We start from the raw sequence: 19564 nt of genomic DNA on the forward strand, positions 1-19564 counted from the left end.
TCCGGGTGTTTGCTGAACAATGCCTGAGCCTGGCGAACAGGATATGTCGATTATTCCTTACGGCAGCAATCATGATGTCGTTCTGTAAAAGCTCCCCATGATGGTGTAACCTATTCATTGAATTCAGCTCGCTAATTTCATTAATTGCAGGCGTCATAACGATGCCATAGTAGTGTTTGATCGAGCATCTAAGCAATTAGTCCTTCAGAGCGCCGATCCCGATTCCGCAACCCTAGAGCAATCAGATTGCCCATATTGCCATCGGCCGATGCGTGATGGCTCTGAGAATAGTAGAGATACAAGGCGAGCACACGCCCCAGCTCCAGGATTTATCAACCCTGAATACTTTCGCATGCTCGACTCCTGGTTACCTGGCAACACCCCGGAACGATCTGGCCCCCCTTCTCCGAGAAGGCGGCTAGTACCACCAATTCAGCCCGAAACTATTCCAAGATATGATACCGATACTCCGCTTACTCCCGGAATATCGTCTACGGCATTTAGTGAGGGGTATTTCAATCGATTCTTCGTCGAAGAAGGTATCTTGGGTCGAGGTGGCAAGGGCGTTGTGTTGCGGGTCCAACATGTCCTTGATGGGGTCTCGCTGGGTCAATATGCCTGTAAAAGAGTCCCAGTAGGAGACGATCATGAGTGGCTGAAAAAGGTGTTGATTGAAGTACAACTACTCCAACGATTGTCACACCAAAACCTGGTGTCGTACCGGCATGTCTGGTTGGAAAATGCCAAATTGAGCAATTTTGGACCAAGTGTACCTTGTGCCTTTATACTGCAACAGTTCTGCAATTCTGGAGATCTTCAAAAGTATATTTGCGGAGCTGTGCGACCAGCGATCACTCCACAAGAGTTGAAGGACCGTTTACGACGAAAATCCAAAGGCCAGCCGGACCCAGCCAAGTTTGATGGTCCTCTCAGGCTCCCTTTTGACGAGATATATTCGTTTTTTAAAGACATCACTTCTGGGCTAACTTTTCTACATGAAAATGGCTACATCCATCGTGATCTGAAGCCCAGCAACTGCCTGCTGCATGAGACCGGACGAGAGCTGCGAGCCTTGGTCAGCGACTTTGGAGAGGTTCAGTCTGAAAATATGATCCGAAACTCCACTGGAAGCACGGGCACGGTTTCTTACTGTGCCCCCGAGGTGCTTCGGCGTGTTTCAGCAGATGGGCCTTTTGGCAACTTTACTTTTAAGTCAGATGTGTTCTCATTAGGGATGATACTATACTTTCTCTGTTTTGCACAGCTTCCATATCGAAATGCAGATGCTGTTGATGAAGATAAAGAAGACCTGGATCAGCTGCGTGTTGAAATCAGCCAATGGGCTGGTTTCGATGATGCACGCCGCATGAGGCCAGAATTACCCGAGAAGCTATATAGTTTTTTGAAACGGCTACTTTCTGTCAATCCTAACGAACGGCCAACGGCTGACGAGGTTCTCAGTGGCATCCAAGGTGGTGTGGGTGTGCCCGACGGTCGCCGATATCACAGAAATGGCTCCGTGGGCCCTGAACTTCGTTCGAACTCCTTAGCGTTGCCCTCAGACACTTCGATATCACCAAAGGCACGAAGGTCCAGCTTAGATCTCACTCCTCGACTAGCACCGCCGCGCCATTCTCCTAGCTATGGCACAAATAATGAGCCGTCTGAAATTGAACGTCCATCCGACCAGTCTATACCAGAAATGGCAAACGAGCACCGTTCACCTGAAACCCCTTTACTCATTCAACCATCTCCTGGTTCTGCGAATCCTGTTAGCATCCATTCAGTTCCCAACCATCAGCGATTACATCTTGCAAATCAGCTTCTTTTGCCGCCTCCGGCAAGATTCCCACTTCTGCGCCTATTAAGGTATCGTCTCCATAGTCGCTATTTTACTGTTGCTCTTACTTTTCTTAAAGTATTTTCGATCTCTCGACCATGTTCACCTCTTGCCGTGAACCAATGGATATTCTACCCTCTTCTTATTATTGCAGTGGCTGATTTGACCGTAACAAAGTTATGGGTTCGCGTATTTATGCTATTAATACATATCGTTGTTGTTTTTGTTGCTTTTCAGCGAGGAGTTCTGTGCTACGGTCATGGCTTGGATTATGCCGGATGAAGGAAAAATTTGATGACTATTCCATTGATGACTGATTAACGATTATATACTTAATGTGGTTGGGCTGCCTTGTTTTGTTATTCTGGCTTGGACTACATGTTAGTATTGGTATGCAAAGTGTAGTGAGTGAAACGTAACCACAATCCCACTCTAGTATATCCCATGTCCCGCACTCCCCAGAAAAGAAGAGCGGGCATTTATTGAGAAGGGGAAAAGCGGTCAGAGAGCCCACTCTTAGATCATCTACTGATTTTCTAAGTCAATGTTGGAACGATCTTTCAAGTCAGCACAGTCCATTGACCAGATGGTGTGAACTAGCTGGATGAAACAAAATATAAAGCTAAACCAGACAGTGTATTACAACACCTGCTGAGACAGCTTCTTGTGTTTCTGACTATTCCATCAGAATAGATGTCACCCTGATATTCAAATCATGGAGTGCGGGATCCAGTACCCCGTAGAAAGGGAGAATAAATAATGAAATGATGACAAGGGACCAGAATTGGTATAGTACGCCGTAGAAAGATGCCAATTTTATGAACGCTAGAAAAAAAAGAAAAAAAAAAAAGCAATCCTACCAGGTTACCTGCTCGAGTCGCCTTGTACTCTCGCAGATTTGAAACGGCTGATTCTTTTCGGAGCCTCTTGCGACTCGTCGTCAAGCGGTACAATTCCAGACTCGTCTTCGCGCATGAATCCGCCTTCTTGCTGAATCTTCCGATTTCTGAGGGTGTAGAAAGTGGTGGCCATCTCTCGTTTTAGCAAAGTTTCGTCAAAATCGTCAGGATCGGGGGAGGTGGGGCAGGATTGATCGACTTCACGTTCGACAAGTTTATCGACGACGGCATCGGAATTAGAGATGTTTTCGGAGTCCTTAATGGGCTGCGAGAATGGTTTTGGGTCCAAGGGTTTTGCTGGGAAGAGAGGAAGAGTGTTCGGTGAAGGGTGGACCCGTTTTCTTGGATTGGGTATGGTAGGATTTGATATGACTTCTTGTTTTCCAGTCCTGGAAGTCTTAAAACGAGAGGCTTTTCTTTGCCTTGTCGACTCAGCAGTGACTGCTTCGGGAGCTCCCTTGTGCTCCAATATTACGTTTTGGATAGCCGAAGACTCAATAATCTCAGTCTTACTGGGTTTCTCAGCGGCAACGGTTGTCGAAATCGCCGACGACGAGTCAGGAGCGATGTCCAACTCATCGGCGAAAGAAACTTTCTTCTTCTTGGCTCCCTTGACCTTTACTGCCTTAGGAGATGACCCGGGCTGCTCTAACTTTTGCTGAAGATCAAGAGGCAGCGCACCGGGATCGGGGCCAATATTGTGTAGCATCTTAGCATTTAGTCGCTCCTCAAGCTGTCGCATCTGCTGATGGTAGTCATCCGATATAACACGTCTGGTAGTCCGCCCATATTCGTCCTCGTCCTCGTCCTCGTCATCTTCATCGCTCAGGCTATATTGATCGTATTCTTCATCCGAGATCGAAAACTCGCTTGCAGATTCGTCCAGTTCAAGTTCTGCAACAACCGCGCCGACTTCCTCGAGGCTGTATTGCAAGAATTCTCTGCGAAGTGCTGCATCTTCTGGAGACTCGTCTATTTCTGTCACTGGAATATCTCCATCCAGCCCTGATTTTGCTTGCGCAGACTCCCCAACAGAATTTGTACCAAACCCCATCACTTGCCTGCCAGCAGCTTGCTTCACCGACTGGTCAACAGTCTTCCTTTCCTGATTTGCATTTGTAGTACTTTTCACGGGTACTTGGTTAATTTTTTCCGGTGATTGCGCTTTTCCATTTTTTGCGGACCCAGCTACGCCGCTGGTATCTGTGTTTGGATCATCTTCAACCCCTGCGTCCTTAAGGATTTTCAAGATTTGCTCCGCTGACTTCCCTGGTGTCGTGGTGCAGCCCGAAATAACCTTATCTTCATCGTCAAGCTCCTCGACGATTTCAACAATCGGCAGGCCTTCTTCACCAGACTCCAGGCTCATCTCTTCAGCCATTTGCCGAAGAGTGGACATATCTAATACTTTGCCGTCCATGGTTTTAATTGGTTTTTCTAGATTTTGCTGCGGTACCCACTGCTTCAATTAGCAATCGCGGTTCATCAGTACCACTGATCAAGATTCAAGGATAGATAGAACAGGTCATCAAGCTTTCAAGGCTAGTCGATAAAGCATCCTCAGAGTCTCAAAACAGCTTCCTTAGGTGAGAAGCACGGTGCGTCGACGTTTAAATAAGTGAACTCACGACTGATAATTCACTTGTTTGATCTTGACGAAACAATGGATGTTTTTTTTATCAGTTTTGATTGCAGAACAAAAGTTTGATTAGTAACAAGATTAGAATTGTTGATTATATAATCATTATCAACTAGTTATATCACGTGCCATGGAGCCTTGAACCTCTCCTTCTGGAGAGCATTGTAAAAATAGGACTAATCACTGAAAACGAGAGCAAAAAAATTCATATTTCTAGAGTATATGAGAAGAGGTCGGAAGAAACTCGGAATTAATACATACATTATTCGCTTGAAGATGAGAAACACTATCGTGTCGATAAAACAGAAATTCCATCCATATGAAGCCCTTTTTTATCTATGCCCATTTACCCAAGATCGACATCAAAACCATACCCGAAATTAGAGAGAGCAGACCAAGAGCAGTCTTGACAGCCCCTGTCTTTTGGAATTCCCCATGCATCCACTCACGGCTCCACATGTTTACTAGAGAGGCCCACGTCAAGATGCCGGCAGAGAAAGCATCAAGGGTGCCAATGGCAATAATGGTACCCTTCTCCTTGCCGTTGAAGCTATGGCGGACACCCAATCCAATGGCCATGCCGATTGGAGTGATCAGGGCAAACATAGTGGCCATGATGAGCTTTACGGACAGTGTTGTCTCAGCAACTTCTGCGATTCTGGAGCCGAGAGCAAGACCCTCAAACATCTGGTGGAATATGATGACAATGAATAGAGGGGTGTATCCTGAATCTCCGGCGACAACCAGAGTCAGACCAAGAACTATGGCATGTAAGTTGAAGGAATTCAGAAATATATGGAGAGTAAAACCCACTAATAGAGTGGAAGAGAATTCCAGCTTCCAACATAAAAACGCTGAGCTTATCATTGCGCTCGTCGTGATCGTGCTTGTGGGTGGTCAAGTCGGTAGACGATGTCGATGCCGCTTGATCCTTGTTGTTTGCTTGTTGTGGTAGATTGGAATCTGAGCTTTCGGAGTCAGGTCTAGGAGGTGCTCTTGCATCCATTATCCTGTGGCCGATAAATTCCATCAAGAATGTCAAAAAGACACCAGCCATCAGGATGGCGGTCGTAGTAGCTTCGTAATTGAGGCGACCAAGACATGGATTTGCAAACATGAGCTGAGCATGGGTGAGAAGCTAACAAGTATGTTAGTTTTTGAAGGTTCTTCAAGGAAACAGGGGCAACTGACATGAACGAAAGCAGTTGCCACCATGATGCCGGTACCAAACTGTTTGATGACAAGGAATGCCGCAGAGCTTGCTGTTGACGGAGAAAGGCGTTTCCAAAGCACAGGAACGAAGACACCAATAGCGCTAGTTACGAGAATGGCGAATATTGAGCCAATTCGATAAGGCACATTGTAATCGCGGTTGACCTTCGCGCATGATATTGGGGCTGCTCCCCCCTCAGACCCACCTTTGGGGACACAGTGTCTTGTTGAAGTTAGCAAACGAGTACGTGGGTAGCTTTTGAGATTTTGATAAACTCACTCTACACCGGCGTGAAAGTGGCAGTCCATGCCCGCATGACTTTCACCACTGGGTTTTGAGGGTGCTGTCGGCGCCGCCGTGACGCCCAGGACTTCGACCTCCTCTTTTTCTGGGCCGATACAATACCTTAAGTGCGCAAATTTCGAGGTCAGTACTCTTGGAAGGACATGTGATGCAAGAAACACGCTTTGATGATCACATACAGTTTAGGGCCATGATTATGGCAGCCAGTGTACTGGGCAGGAGGTGTGGGCTGCGCTTTTCCGCCAGTAATCTGGGCCTCTTTACCCCCTGGGAGAAGACAGAATCTGGTGGAACAGTGAGTTTCAGCTGAGCAATAAAAGATATAGGGGCAAAATACGTTTGGGTGGCGTGAGTATGGCAGCCCGTTATTGCCGTTGTTGCAGCCCCAGACGTAGGAGTGGCAGAGGCACTCGCTGGGCTTGGGGCAGGAGTGGTGACACCAGCAGCGTTGGTTGTCACTGGGACCTCCTTGCCATCAGGGCCATAGCAGTATCTCCACGGTGTCAGCCAATTTGAAAAGATGAATCAAAGAGCAGGAGGCTTTACTGAACAGGGCCATGATTATGACAATTGGAATAGCTCTGTGCGTATACGGAAGCAAATTGAGCAGCGGCAAGGAGAAGAAGACACGTCCACGGCGCCATGTTGAAAGCTGACTTGGAGCACCGGCGCAAGGGAGCAAGGCAACGACCAGATTTCTGCGATACACTCGACGGCCCGGAGACGCGTACCGGCCTTCAAATAAGAAGAAAACTCAAAGGGTGTAGACGAACAGCCCAGCGAGGGAGAGCGCTAGGCGACTATCAAGGTAGCGGAGAGAGGTCTAACCCGGCGAGCAAGAGCTGCAGGTCGCTCGGAGTTGGCAGCAAGAAATAGAGACGGCCACCTCCCGCCAACGAGCAGGGAAAAAAAAGCATGAAAAGCCAGCGGAAAAGAAATGATATATCGCAGGACGCGCGATGCGAGCGGGATGCCTGGAGCCAAGCAGGCCGAGTGACGACAGGCCAATGGCGGGCGCGCGAATTGGGGACTTTGGGGGCAAAGAGAGGCGACGAGACACGAGGGCGGCGGCAGGATGGCCGGTTGGCGGTGCGAAACAAAGCAACGCGAGCGGGATCTGGGCCTGGGGACCTTCGGGGCCAGCGGCCAGCTCCATCGGCGGCTTGGCGGCGGGCTGCCCGGCGCGACGGCCGGCGCAGGCGAAGGCGCAGGCGAAGCGAAGACCTGGCATGGCATGGCGGGCGGGCGAGGGGCAGCGGAGCGAGCTGGTGAGGCCGCAGGGGAGCAGTGATGGAGGACGTTGACGACGGTTGCGATGCTGACTAAGATGCCGCCCAGTCGGGCAGTGGTGATCGCCGTCACGCTGCGGCTAACAGCGAACTAACTAACTAACTACTCCGTACTCCGTACTCCGTACTCCGTCCCTAGCTAGGTAGCTACTTACCTCGCTAACCACACCACACCACCACCACCACCACCACCACCGCCTCTACCAACAGCCCATTCCACTCCATCCCGCCCATGCCCGGCCGCCATCATCCGCGGTGGAGCAGCGGCCCATGCCCTCCCGCCGCCCGTCTCGACAAGCGCGCTCAACCTTGCGCGCCAAACCATGAGCCCTCGCACGTCATACCTCCAGGCGCCCGCCATACACCGTCGACGGTACGCGAGCTATGGAGACAAAGCTCTTGAGCGCTGGGACAAGGCGTACCCTGTGCTGGCTCGCTGAGCCGGACGCAGCAGGGTTAAATAGCCGCCCGGCTCCCCGCTCCGTTGCAGCGCAGTATCAGTTTCCAGAAGCCGCAACTTGACTCCCCGGCGCCCACGCGGAAGACCGTCCACAATGCGTTCTCACATACTTCTCTGTTTAGCCGCTGCCGCTTATCCGCTGCAGGCCGCACCCCTGGCGGAAAGGGACCTATACCCCCGTCAAGCCACCAACTCCTGGGACCAGGGCGCCGTCCAAAAATACCCTATCCATACTTCGTGCAACGTCACCGAACGGCGCATGATTGAGAGAGGCCTCAACGATGCCATCGCTTTGGCACAGCACGCGAAAGCCCATGTTCTGCGATTTGGCAACAGCTCTACCCTGTACCGCAAGTACTTCGGTGATGCAGCTACCGGGGTCGTCATCGGGAACTTTGACCGCATAGTCAATGCGGACAAGGCAAAAACTCTATTTCGCTGTGATGATCCTGATGGCAACTGCAAAATTCCCAGTCAGTATTTGTTTTTATACCCGCGAAGCGTCGATGAACGGTCGCTGATGCATTTCTTCTAGCCTATGGGGGACACTGGCGCGGCTCTAATGCAACTGGGGAGACCGTCATTTGCCCCCGGTCCTATACCACACGTCTGTATCTCGAATACTTCTGCACAAGGGGCTATACCGTTGCCAACTCGCCGCTCAATACGTACTTTGGGACGGATCTGCTACACCGTCTATACCACCTCCCTGCGATTGGAGAGGGCTATATCGACCACTTTTCGAAGTCCTACCAAGGTGTTCTAGACCTCGCCACCACGAACTCATCTCTGTCTGTTCGTGACAGCGATGCCCTCCAATACTTTGCTGCCGACGCCTATGGCTACGACATCGCCATTCCGGGGGTCGGATGTGCTGGAGCTCCTTCCGCTACTCCGACCTCGAAACCCCCTGCAACAACTACTGCAGCTGTGCCGGCCGTATGTCACCTCTCTACTTCTTCCTTCCCTGAAATGGCAATAAGTACTGACACTCTTTGTCTAGGGTTGCCATACACACGAAGGTGGTGTCATTCACTGCCCTTGATTGCGGGTCCAAGGTTTTTTTTTTTTTTTAGCTCCAAGCCAAGCTTTGGGACTCGGATGACTAGATGATTCATGACGTTTATGTGCCCTTGGTTCATAGAAGACTTTTACTTTATTGACTAATACATCGCGTTTTCGATTTAGAATATCCGCCTAGCTTGGCATCGAAAAATAGCACATGCGTCTAACAATTACCCTTTGATTAGCTTAATAAAAAGTAATTTCTTGCATTAAATATCCCGATTTCAACCCAGGCCCCGTTTGCTGCATTTCTGGGTGTCGAGTAAGCCGCCGCCAAGCAGGTATCCGCACGAGGACCTTGTGCGCTAGCTAGTACTTGGGAATCCAGTTTTCTGTCATGCGCAATGTCACCCATATAAACTCGTAACCAAACGGTTGAGCCCCCGCGACACGCGGATCACGGTTGTTTGATTTCCCACAATTTGTAACCCCTCTTACACGGAGTATTCCCGCATATGTCCAGCATCCATCGTCGCCGTCATTGCCGTACTCCATATGGACTTGCTTTCGTACATTTAAAAGCAAACGTGACTCAAACAATCACTGACTAATCAAGGACAAAACAATCAGACCAAACAGGCCAAACATTAGCTTGCAGCTGTCATCGGCTTATGTAATAATTGGATTTACTCCAGCATTTACGGAGTACTACATAATTTGAAGACGTTTTAAGAGTCACAATAATAATTTGAAAAGACCTTTACTGAGTACACTCCGTAATTCTTATTGAACTGAGCAGTTACCATCATCAGCCTCCAGGAATAGACATGGATTTGATACATAAAGCTATAGTCACGTGGTATTGCGCTTTGTCAGCCCGCGACCTCTGGGTCATATCAGGTGAGGCGCTATCAAGGAATCTATCTCATTGCAATTCGCTGCCTAAACATCATACCACATCGAGATGGTGCATTCTCTCCTAAATTATGAGCTCTTTTATTTTAGCATCTTTTGAGATATTTCGTGGAGCTCAAGGGGAATCGTTATAACGGCATAGCGGCCACCCGATGCCGAGAATACCTTGAGCTATATTCGCAATGGGCCCTATCTCCAATGGCACCCGTACTCACGGGGAAGAGGATGGTATGCTTTCTCTCGCAGATTCCAGTATCATGGTCACCGGCTAACCTTTTGTTGATCTTAGAGGTCTGTCCTGTCTGCAAATCCTCCCGCTATTTGAATCCGGACATGAGATTCCTCATAAACCCAGAATGCTACCACAAGATGTGCGAATCGTGCGTGGATCGAATATTCTCTTCTGGACCTGCGCCTTGCCCCGTGGCTGGCTGTCACAAGACTCTCCGCAAAAACCGATTTCGAAAACAGACTTTTGAAGATATTGGTGTCGAGAGGGAGGTTGATATCAGGAAGAGGGTAATGGGGATGTATGATTCAAGTCATGCCTTCGCTGCTTTCCTATTTTGATAGAAGAGGTGCTGACAAGAGCTTATTGACAGCTTAAATCGTCGTGAAGAAGAGTTTGATGGTAAACGGGCCTGGGATGACTTTCTGGAACAGCGTGAAGAAATGATTGCGAACCTCGTTTACGGCACAGATGTTGCCAAAACAGAAGCCCAGCTGGCCGAATACTCGGCCGCAAACGCCGCTTCAATCCGCCGCAATAAATCCCTCGAATCGCAAGAGTCCGCGTCCTTCCTTGAGCAGCAGACCCTGGAGCAGGAAGCGCTCCGCCAGCGCCGCGAGGCAGCAAGGCAGGACTACGACAACGAACGACGCGCAAAACTCGCCGACCGCGAAGAAATCATCTCTCGTCTCGCCACCGGCAACGCCCAGGACGCTGAAGCCATCGCCCGTGCGGCGAAACGAGCTGGCCAGCTCAAGAAATCATCCGCCAGGCGCAGTGAGGAGGATCGGCTTAAGCGCAAGCGGGCGGCTTTGCTTGCGGATTCCAAAATATCAAGTGGGGCACTGCCACTTGAGACGGCTGAAGCAAGGGCTGGCGAAGGTGCAGGTCTCATTAAGGGCCTGAAAAGGATCAAGACCCCCGAACCCGAGAAGCCATACGACCCTTTCATGGGCGGCTTGTCCCTTTTTGAACACGATTACTACACGCTTCTCGACTATTACCCGTCTCCCTATCTTGACTCGATGCGGGAAGATACTCGTATTTTAGCTGGGGGTTATGATTTGAAGGAATACTACTCCAGGTCGCTTTTTGAAGCATTTTCCGGTCTTGGGTGTTTTATTCAACAAGAGATTCGGGCTAGAGATGCTGCTTCTACTTCTATCCCAATATCTTAAGACAATGTTGGGAGCCCAGAAGCAAGATCGTTATATCTACCGATGCTCTTGAACATCGGTTGTCTTTAGCATTTTTTCACTGGATATAGCGGGGTGTTGGGGGTCGCTCTTTGTGGTGGTAAGATGGTATCATATGACGGCATTTTCAAAACAGATATTTGGCACCCTATAATGTAAATGATACCAGCTCTGTTTTATTATAGAATGAGGAAAAGATATTAGAACATGATCAACCAAAGTCAACAATACGTGCTAATTGTTATGCCAATAATGCCCGAAGCTCTCAGAAAATAATATAAACCTGAAACGCCAAAATTAACCAATGTCCTAATACCCAGACGAATACTTTCGATAAGGCAAAGATCATATAAAAAAGAGGGCGGTAAAGCCGAAAATAGTAACCTTGTACCCATACCCAGTTGCAACCATCGTGCGGTCAGGATTCATGTTTTGCTGGAGTGAACAGGTAATGTGACCCTAGCTCCCGTAATGCGTTTTCAGGTTGAGATAAGTGCAATTCTGGGACCAGAGTGAGAAGTCCGAATCTACCAATATCTGGGACACGATACTTTCATTTGGAAAGCCAGTCAAAAACCGGAATTGGGACTCAAGGGCTGCTTGCTATGATCAACAGAATTGAAAATATTTCAATCAAGACGCAATTCCGGGCATGGCTATCCAGTTTGCATTCCTGAGAAAAAGGATATAAAGCAAAAATTTCCTGAAATGAGACACAACAAGCAACGTTCAACAGAACAGGTACGACAAAAGACAATGCCAAAATGAGCTAAAATGAATCAGCGGTTGTTTGACTTCTTGTTCACAAAGCTTCTTCCTGTTGATTCAATCGTAGTATCAAAACCCTCCCATGGTAATTCTTCTTCATTGCTATCGCTGTCAATGCCAGCAGTAAAGCTTTCCTTATTATTATGGATTTTCTTTCTACTTTCACCCGCCCTTTGTTCAGGGCGCTTGGGCACTTCACTAGGTCCGGCGTTAATACCGAACGAGTGAAGGGTTATCTCGATCTGCCGATCTGTCATTTCATCGCCGTGCTGTTTCTGTCCTTCGAGTACGTCATAGAGGGAGTACACTTGATCGGACTTTTTCTCGATTTCAGACAATAAATTTTCAATCTTTTGATATATTGCTTTCCGTCGCCGTTTTCCAAGAGACGCGTCGTGCTTAGCATATGCCGTTTGAAACACAGTCAGCTGCATTTTTAAATGAGCCAGTTCATCTTCAAGAGATTTCAAAACAGAAGCCAAAGCGATAGATGGCTTTTGAGATGGCCGTAAGGTTGGTTCTTCGTTGTAGGCTGGAGTACGCTCTGAAACTGGCACTGGTTTAGGCACGTTTATTGAAGCTTTCTTTTTGTCGCAAGTTTGATAATTGGAATTTTGGCAAACAAAGCAGTCCTCATGTTTATGGCTCACAACTTCATTCAGTACACGTTGGGCAGCTGCAGAGACGTTAATATGCTCATAGTTTTCACCAGAGGTAGCACAATGCAAGGTTATATCAGGAAGTATTATGGCCGACGTCATGTCGCCTAGCTTGGTTTGATGCTGCTTGATCCCTGTTGTAGTATTATTGCCTTGCGTGATCCCATCAGTTATATTTCTTGTTTTGGTTGAAACTGATGTATGATGATCCACGTCAAGGGAAGTTGTTTGTATGTTGGTTTCTTGAGTGGAAACTTTTGCCTGCTTCTGTGACGCACGTTTACTGAAGGCTTCAGTCAAGAAGTCGAGTTTAAAGGCGTCAACATTAGGGCAATCATTCTGTAAGCCTTGATCCATGTCGTGTGAGCGTCGACCTTTTCTTGCAATGCGTTCCTCTTCTAACGTCTTCCTGAGTAACGCAATCTCTCGGCTCTATACAACGCGTCAGCTAACTCTAAAGATAGCGCTAGGACAATACACAAAACTTACGTCGATAAAGCTGAGAAATGTCAAGTCTCGTGTTTGCGCGGCCTCAGCACGAGGACGCTTAGAGAGCTGCATTTCGCCATCGGACAACTCATCACAATTGTCTAAAGTAGGTTTGCCTACCCGCTGCTTGCTGGTGTTTGACTGCCTCTGCGCTGCCATCACGTTTTCTTGAGGTTTGGATTTGCGAGCTGAAGGGAGGTCAAGAGAAAAGAGTTCCTCATATTGTTGTTTTTCGGCGGGACGCATTTTTATCTGGTTCGTATGGGTTTCATCTAGTAGCTTCGAACGTCTTTCGCTGTTTTTTGAAATATTTTGATTCAAAACACCTTGTTCTTGCTCGATATCCAGTAACCCGAATTTATCTTTCAATTCACGTCCGCTTCGGGATGCACTTATTGTTCTTTGTCTGGAATTTTGCGACTTAGATTTGACACTAGGAAATGAATCCTCCTGGCAATCAACCGGCGGCATCGATGTTAACAAGGAAAGCTGGCCTTGGAGTTCTTCATTATCCCGACGTAGTGCTTCGTTATCGGACCGCAACTCTTGACAGCTAAGATAAGCGACGCCTAGCTTATTCATAACAACGTCACGTTCTTTCTTTGCTCTTTGAAGATTTAGATCATGACCGCCAATTTTATGATTGGCAATTTCCAGGCGATTTTGAAGCACCATGTTTGCGCTTTCAAGTCCTAAGAGTACAATTAGCGATAGAACAATTTCAGCATCTTAGAAAAACTTACTATTTCTTTCAACAGCTAGTGTAGCAGCACCCCTACCTGGTTCGTCTTCCACACTTTTATACACATACCCCTGTTTGTCATCTGATTTGTTACGAAGAACGTGATTTTCCTCCTGAAGCTGTTCAAGCCGTCGCTCAACCTTTGAATTTTCTTTTTCTAATGTCAATATCTTGTCTTGAAGAAGCTTAAGCGACGCGAATATCGCTTTTTCGTCTTCTGGAATGGGAACAGCATCAAATGGTACATGCTCCTGGGAATTCTCTGGCATGGTTGTCGCCGGTGGGGAGGCAAATCGGGTGGTTCTAGGTCTAGAGGGACGAGACTTTTGTGGAAGGTCTTCATAGTAAATACCAGACACCAATTCAGAAAGCTCCGGTACATCAGGCAAAACAAAAGATTCATGATTAGTGTTTTCCCGCAAAATGTTATTAGATTCCACAACATCAGTGTTTTCATCGGCAGAGTCCACAAGGGTGTTTTTCTCGGTAGTGTTCAACTGTTTTTTAGCTGCACTATTAACGGCTCGAATTATATCCGCGCCTTTCTTCTGTGATTTCAGACTTCGAAACCGGGTGTTCTTGTGTGCTCCAGTCGCACTTGTAGGACGCTCATCGCTCATGTAGGAACCGTCATAAGTTTCGGAAACTTTAGCGTGCATTTTGGATAAAGAAGGGCGTTGCACTCTTGAGCTACGTTCTGGTAAGGTTTCTTGTTTGCTATTCCTGACTTTCAATCTCTTGGGGTCAAGATTTTCCTTCTGCGACACGTGGCTGGCTCGTCGAAGTTGAGCATCTTTTCGGAGGCTTTGCTGATGTTTAGCCGCTGTCCTGTTGGAGATTGTGCGAAGGGCTGGTCGCGGTGGATGGGGTTCAGCGACTTCATTTAGTCTAGAAGCTGAACAGGCAAACTTCCGGCCATCATTGGAAATAACGGAGCTATTAGTATGGTCGCATCGAGAAGAAACTTTTCTATCTCCCCTTCCAATTTCTATCGAGGGAACGTCCGACTCATCAGAACTGGTGGCACTGGAGAAATATGGCAGCGCGCTTTGGATCGCCGAGGTATTGATAGCATAGTCTAAATCCTGATCTTCTTGTAAAGCATACCTGCCATTATCCCTAAAGTGTTGCCTTGATCCTAGCGTGTCATTATCAATATCGAAGTCCGTGAAAGTAGAATCTCGTGATGGCTGACTGCGAGCCAGGACATCAGATGTCCTTGTGTGCTCTTGAAAAGGCATATTAAAAACCAGGTGCCGAAATTTTCTTATTTCTATATGGACAGTCAGTCAGCAATCTTCGAAGAGCGTGATAGTTTTGCTTCCTTGTTAGCATAAGACTGAACATACCTTTTCAACGCTTCAAGCTACGCGTCTGCGGCGCGCTAATTCCAGATGCGATGAAAGAATACCAGGCGTGCCACGCAAGCGGAGCATGCACAAATTCTCTTTCCCCTAGGCGTGACCTGCGAGGCTACAATTGCCGCGTGGATGGCTGTCGGTACGGAGTAGTCGAGGACGATACGCCGTTGCGTGGTTGAAATGCTCCAGCTTTGGTGTTTGTTTACCTTCTCAAGCAAGCTTACTTCGCGCTAGCCAAACGTGGGAAGGCGCAATGCGGGCTTGGCGAATCTTACCAGCCAGCATTAAAAAAAGGCTGGTTACATAAGCATCCTAGCAAAGACTCGTCAGATTTGGTGTAACAGCCGTTCATCACGCTACTCCGTACGCTCGTCGAACGTATTAAGTTAGCCTCCGCAGCTTTAATGGTCAGTTTTATTGAGTCATTTAAAAACTGAGCTGTTGATACCTGCGTTTGTACACTGGCCTTATCGAAGTCACCAAAGCGGATTTGATTTCTGAGACCCTGGCTTCCACCTTCAATACAGTTGTGAAATGAAGTGACTGACTGGCCGAGAGGGCCCCTACGAATGAGAATACTCCCGCAGATGGTCAATTTTTAGAGAGTCAATTGGAATTTTAGGGGTTAATTTGGTATATTTGCTCATCTAGCCTAACTGGCACTAGGGGTATCTATCATCTTGGTATTGATTATTTGAGATGTCAATTTAAAGAAGCAATTACACACTGGGGAAAGAAGCAAGTGTCGTCAAGGCATCCCGTTGAACTCTTCATCTGAAAGTAGGTTCTCTGCACTTTGTAGACCATAGAATTCTGGTTGCTGGCCGCCCGTGGTGGCTTTACGGCCATGCGCGGGCGTTGTGGGGAAAGCCGCGGTCGGGTCATGCGGGGAAGCATCAAGTAAGCCGGCATATCTGAGACCTGGATCTCGGGGCCTTTGACAGCACCGACTGGGGGAGACAGTTCGAATGTAACCAGCCCCTAGCTTTAAACCACGGGTAGGTTCCCCGCTCCGCGTAGGCAGTCGAGGAAGCCATGCCGCGGTTCTTTGGGCCGCTCAGGCTTCTGTATAACCATCTAGTTACCTGTTGATCCAATATATACTCAGAGAAGCCACCAACTTTAGATCTAACTTATTCACATCATCAAATACGCTTGCAAATATGACATCAATTACGATTTCAGACCAGTCCCTGGAATGCCTCAAGGATAAAGTGGTTGTGATATCAGGTACGAAGTGTCGAACTGTACCTGAGACTAGAAACCCAAAGTCTATTTACCAGTCAACTGAACAGCTCTGATCGGTAATTAGGGGGCTCTTCCGGCATTGGCCTTGCAACCGTCAAACTGCTTCTAAATATCGGAGCCAAAGTGGTAAATGGTGACGTTTCACCTCCTCCGGCTGATATTCCCCAAGACGAATCCTGTATGTTCGTTCCTGTTGATGTGACCAAATGGAAAGATCTCTGTCTCTTGTTTCGCGAGACAAAGGCGAAATACGGGCGTATTGATCATGCCTTTTGCAATGCCGGAATTGCCAACCGAGCTGAGTATCTCGATGACCGTGTCGATGAAGACGGCGACCCACTGGAACCGACTCGTCTGACCTTGGAGGTAAACCTTATGGGCGTTATCAACATGACAAGGTTGGCACTCTGGTACATGAAGCAGCAAGAAGCTGGAGGTAGTATAGTCATTACGGCTTCAGCTTCAAGTATGCAATTCTCGGTACCATTTTACTTGCCATACTGACCATAACCCAGGCTTCCAGACATTTGGCCTTGTTGATTATGGTAAGCACTTTCATCACGAAAAGCAAAAACTTTTAAAAGGTAAATGCTGAATCGCACCCTTTAGCAACCGCAAAGCATGGTGTACTAGGTAGGTTATGCACCGCTCAGCCATGTCTCTGGTTGAGTTCTGATAAGCTTCAAAGGTTTTATGCGGGCCTTAAAATCCCATCTTCACCCAAAACTCCCCATCAGAATAAACTCTCTCGCACCAGGCTGGACAGATACGGCGATCGTGCCGCGGGCTGTTCTGGAATCTGTTGGGTTCAAGGTCCAATCGGCAGATGTTGTTGCTCGCTGTGCGGCGCTTGTTATGGCTGACGAATCACGGCACGGCCAGCTGATTTATTCCGTAAACGGAGAATGCTCCGAAATCGAGAAGGCAATGTTGGCGGCCAACCTCAAAATCATTGGCACTGTGGGAGACGTTTCGGAAGAATCGGACATCAAGAAATTGGCGGCTCTAAAAGAGAAAACACAATAAACCGCGACCCACCCAAAAATTATCAGATGAATATAAAACACTGAGGATATTCCGGGGCCTAGAAATCAAGATACTAGTTATAACAGGACTATAATTTCTAGCATTAGTACCCAAAGAATGTAGTGGTAGTTTTGATTTAGACAAACCCAAGTCATAGAGTTTCTTTAACTGCCAGGCCCATGTAGCTGTCTTGAGGAATGTCATTATGGCATATGATTATATATAAGCAATAGGCAAGCACCAGGTGATTCCTCCGAATGCTAAGTCAAAGTTAACCGCATAGTTGCTGGTATCAAGAATAGCGATGTTGGGAGAAGTCCAAGCCGGGTCCCAAGATTGTGGTAGAGTCAAAATACCTGACCTGGTGATGTGTGCAAGTGCGTCCACTGTAAAGATCAACCCAAATTTCGATCCAAATGGAATTTAATACAATATTCCTGGATACAAAACACAAAACACATAGAAATCAAGCAATGCCACGCTATATGTTTTCCTTCAACCACACACGAAAAAAAGTCAAAAAAAAGCCAAAGATTTCTCAAAATGAGTGAAACGCATTTGAGAGATTATCAAAAAGTAGAAAGCTGACCCCAGGCGCCCGGACGCTAAGTAATAATTACCAATCAACAAATAAAGCAAGGGATGGGAAATAGTTAAGAAAATCGTAATGCATGAAGCACTTCTGGGTCATGATCTGTGCAAAGGGTCTGGCCTATTAGTGTACATCGAGGAGAAAAGCGCGTCTCTAAGGAAACTGTGCAGTACTCGGGGTAGTTTGGATGAATGAATGCATCATCGGGGCTCCAGTTTGCGTAGCTCCTATTTTAGAGAAGGCTATTGGATATTGACATTTAGCCAATCGTCATGATCGTCTTGGAATAGAACTATCTCCAGCTGTTCTGCGAGTATCGACGGGACTGGTGGGAACACTGGGGGGTGGCGTGGCATTTTCGACGGCGATGCTTGGTACGTTGCTCACTCGTACTAGATCTCTGGAACGGTGCGGAGGGCTGTGGTAAGGAGGAGCGTCGCCAAGATCCAGATGCTCATATGGTGGAGGCTGTGGGATGGCTGAATCTGCGATATCACTCTCTGGGGTCGCGGCATGGGATAAATCGGAGAGGGTAGACTGAGACAACATAGAGGTGCCAGACAAAGTGCGATGGTGTATTAATGGCGGCTCGCTCTCGCCCTGCCCTATGGGTGCAGCTGTGTCGAGCAAAGGTCGGGAGTCTGATCCCTGAGAGCTGGCACGCAGTCGAGAGCCATCGTGGCGGACATGGCCAATTTCCGCGTACGAAACGCTTGATATTCGCCTCTCCCGTCCACGAGCCTGATGCTCCGCCAGAAGAGAGGCCGCAGTGATGGACTGTTCGCCATTAGCAAGCGTAGCCTGCCTTTCTGAGCGCAATTGTTCTAAATACGCCCAATCTCCTCGCTCTCGAGCCTCCCGTCGCAATCGCCGCCTCTCTTCTCGCTCAGATATTTCCCGCCTTCGAGTCATTCGTATCTGGTATAGTGATTCCATCTCCTGCTCCCTTCTATTTTCCTCTTCATCATTGGTTTCGGGGAATTCCACGACGACGTCCATACCAGCACGCTCTCCTTCCCTCCCAATCACCAGTTCAGATGGTTTTGGATGAGGCGAATAGGCTGGAAGAGTCATTATCGAACGGATCGAGGTGTTTCGGTCAATGGACACCTGCGCAGCGGCTGTCTCTGTTCCTCCTGCACCAGTATATGCTGTATTCTGTCCGCGATCCGGCACTGCTGAGCCATCCGCTGTAGTGCTGCCATCAGGAACCCGACCGTAGAGTTTTTTTGGAACCCAGTTCTTCCACCTTTTCTTGAGAAAGGACGGGACAAACTTGGGCGGTTCGGGGTGTTGGGCGCGAAGAATTCGCAGTAAGAAATATCCTAGAAGGAGAAGGCCAACGCTTGCCAGGACAATCACAAAGACCTTTACAAGTCAAAAACAAATCAGTCACAAACACATAGGAGCAAGCGGGCGGCGAACCCGGCCGCCAGGCTCAACTCACCAAAGCAAGATCCGCGGATCTGCCACCAGGGGACATTTGTCTCTTGATAATCATGGTGATGATTTTGCATCCGACTGCCAGCAAGGTGATGACTCCCAGAAGGCTTGCGTGCCAGGCCTTTAAGCAGCAGTCATCGCGACGCCTCGATATCACGGAAATAGAAAATGGTGCGTGGCTGGTTGGGCGGGTGCTGGGGCTGTGAGCAGGGGACGGCTGCTAGTCGGTGCTTGGGGCCAGCATCCTT

The 19564-nt window shown here is 48.2% G+C and overlaps 8 protein-coding genes across 8 annotated transcripts; 4 read left to right on the plus strand and 4 right to left on the minus strand.

Annotated features, from left to right (window-relative positions):
* Positions 1-19: 19 nt before the first annotated feature.
* On the plus strand, positions 20-2122 carry IKS1 (putative serine/threonine-protein kinase iks1; the record flags this gene model as incomplete). Its single annotated transcript, XM_049253078.1, has 2 exons — positions 20-84; positions 151-2122. 2 exons carry the CDS (start codon positions 20-22, stop codon positions 2120-2122), a joined length of 2037 nt encoding a protein of 678 aa, XP_049107941.1.
* Positions 2123-2704: 582 nt separating this feature from the next.
* LOZ57_004033 (uncharacterized protein) lies at positions 2705-4641 on the minus strand (the record flags this gene model as incomplete). Its single annotated transcript, XM_049253079.1, has 2 exons — positions 2705-4198; positions 4636-4641. 2 exons carry the CDS (start codon positions 4639-4641, stop codon positions 2705-2707), a joined length of 1500 nt encoding a protein of 499 aa, XP_049107942.1.
* A 73-nt stretch (positions 4642-4714) lies between these two features.
* Positions 4715-6538, minus strand: ZRT1 (high-affinity Zn(2+) transporter zrt1; the record flags this gene model as incomplete). The annotated part of the gene is made up of 7 exons (XM_049253080.1): positions 4715-5139; positions 5192-5516; positions 5570-5813; positions 5871-5996; positions 6074-6178; positions 6232-6387; positions 6441-6538. 7 exons carry the CDS (start codon positions 6536-6538, stop codon positions 4715-4717), a joined length of 1479 nt encoding a protein of 492 aa, XP_049107943.1.
* Positions 6539-7737: 1199 nt separating this feature from the next.
* PRA1 (Prenylated Rab acceptor protein 1) lies at positions 7738-8688 on the plus strand (the record flags this gene model as incomplete). Its single annotated transcript, XM_049253081.1, has 3 exons — positions 7738-8116; positions 8179-8582; positions 8647-8688. The coding sequence occupies 3 exons, from the start codon at positions 7738-7740 to the stop codon at positions 8686-8688; spliced, it is 825 nt and encodes a 274-aa protein (XP_049107944.1).
* Positions 8689-9745: 1057 nt separating this feature from the next.
* Positions 9746-10970, plus strand: TFB3 (TFIIH/NER complex subunit; the record flags this gene model as incomplete). The annotated part of the gene is made up of 3 exons (XM_049253082.1): positions 9746-9791; positions 9853-10093; positions 10166-10970. The coding sequence occupies 3 exons, from the start codon at positions 9746-9748 to the stop codon at positions 10968-10970; spliced, it is 1092 nt and encodes a 363-aa protein (XP_049107945.1).
* A 797-nt stretch (positions 10971-11767) lies between these two features.
* On the minus strand, positions 11768-14887 carry LOZ57_004037 (uncharacterized protein; the record flags this gene model as incomplete). Its single annotated transcript, XM_049253083.1, has 3 exons — positions 11768-12847; positions 12905-13596; positions 13648-14887. The coding sequence occupies 3 exons, from the start codon at positions 14885-14887 to the stop codon at positions 11768-11770; spliced, it is 3012 nt and encodes a 1003-aa protein (XP_049107946.1).
* A 1283-nt stretch (positions 14888-16170) lies between these two features.
* LOZ57_004038 (uncharacterized protein) lies at positions 16171-17281 on the plus strand (the record flags this gene model as incomplete). The annotated part of the gene is made up of 5 exons (XM_049253084.1): positions 16171-16237; positions 16320-16721; positions 16771-16800; positions 16865-16888; positions 16944-17281. 5 exons carry the CDS (start codon positions 16171-16173, stop codon positions 17279-17281), a joined length of 861 nt encoding a protein of 286 aa, XP_049107947.1.
* Positions 17282-18143: 862 nt separating this feature from the next.
* Positions 18144-19374, minus strand: LOZ57_004039 (uncharacterized protein; the record flags this gene model as incomplete). The annotated part of the gene is made up of 2 exons (XM_049253085.1): positions 18144-19241; positions 19321-19374. 2 exons carry the CDS (start codon positions 19372-19374, stop codon positions 18144-18146), a joined length of 1152 nt encoding a protein of 383 aa, XP_049107948.1.
* Positions 19375-19564: the final 190 nt, after the last annotated feature.

The sequence above is a fragment of the Ophidiomyces ophidiicola genome (genome assembly GCF_022830035.1).
Source record: "Ophidiomyces ophidiicola strain CBS 122913 chromosome Unknown scaffold_15, whole genome shotgun sequence".
NCBI classification, from domain to species: Eukaryota; Fungi; Ascomycota; class Eurotiomycetes; order Onygenales; family Onygenaceae; genus Ophidiomyces; species Ophidiomyces ophidiicola.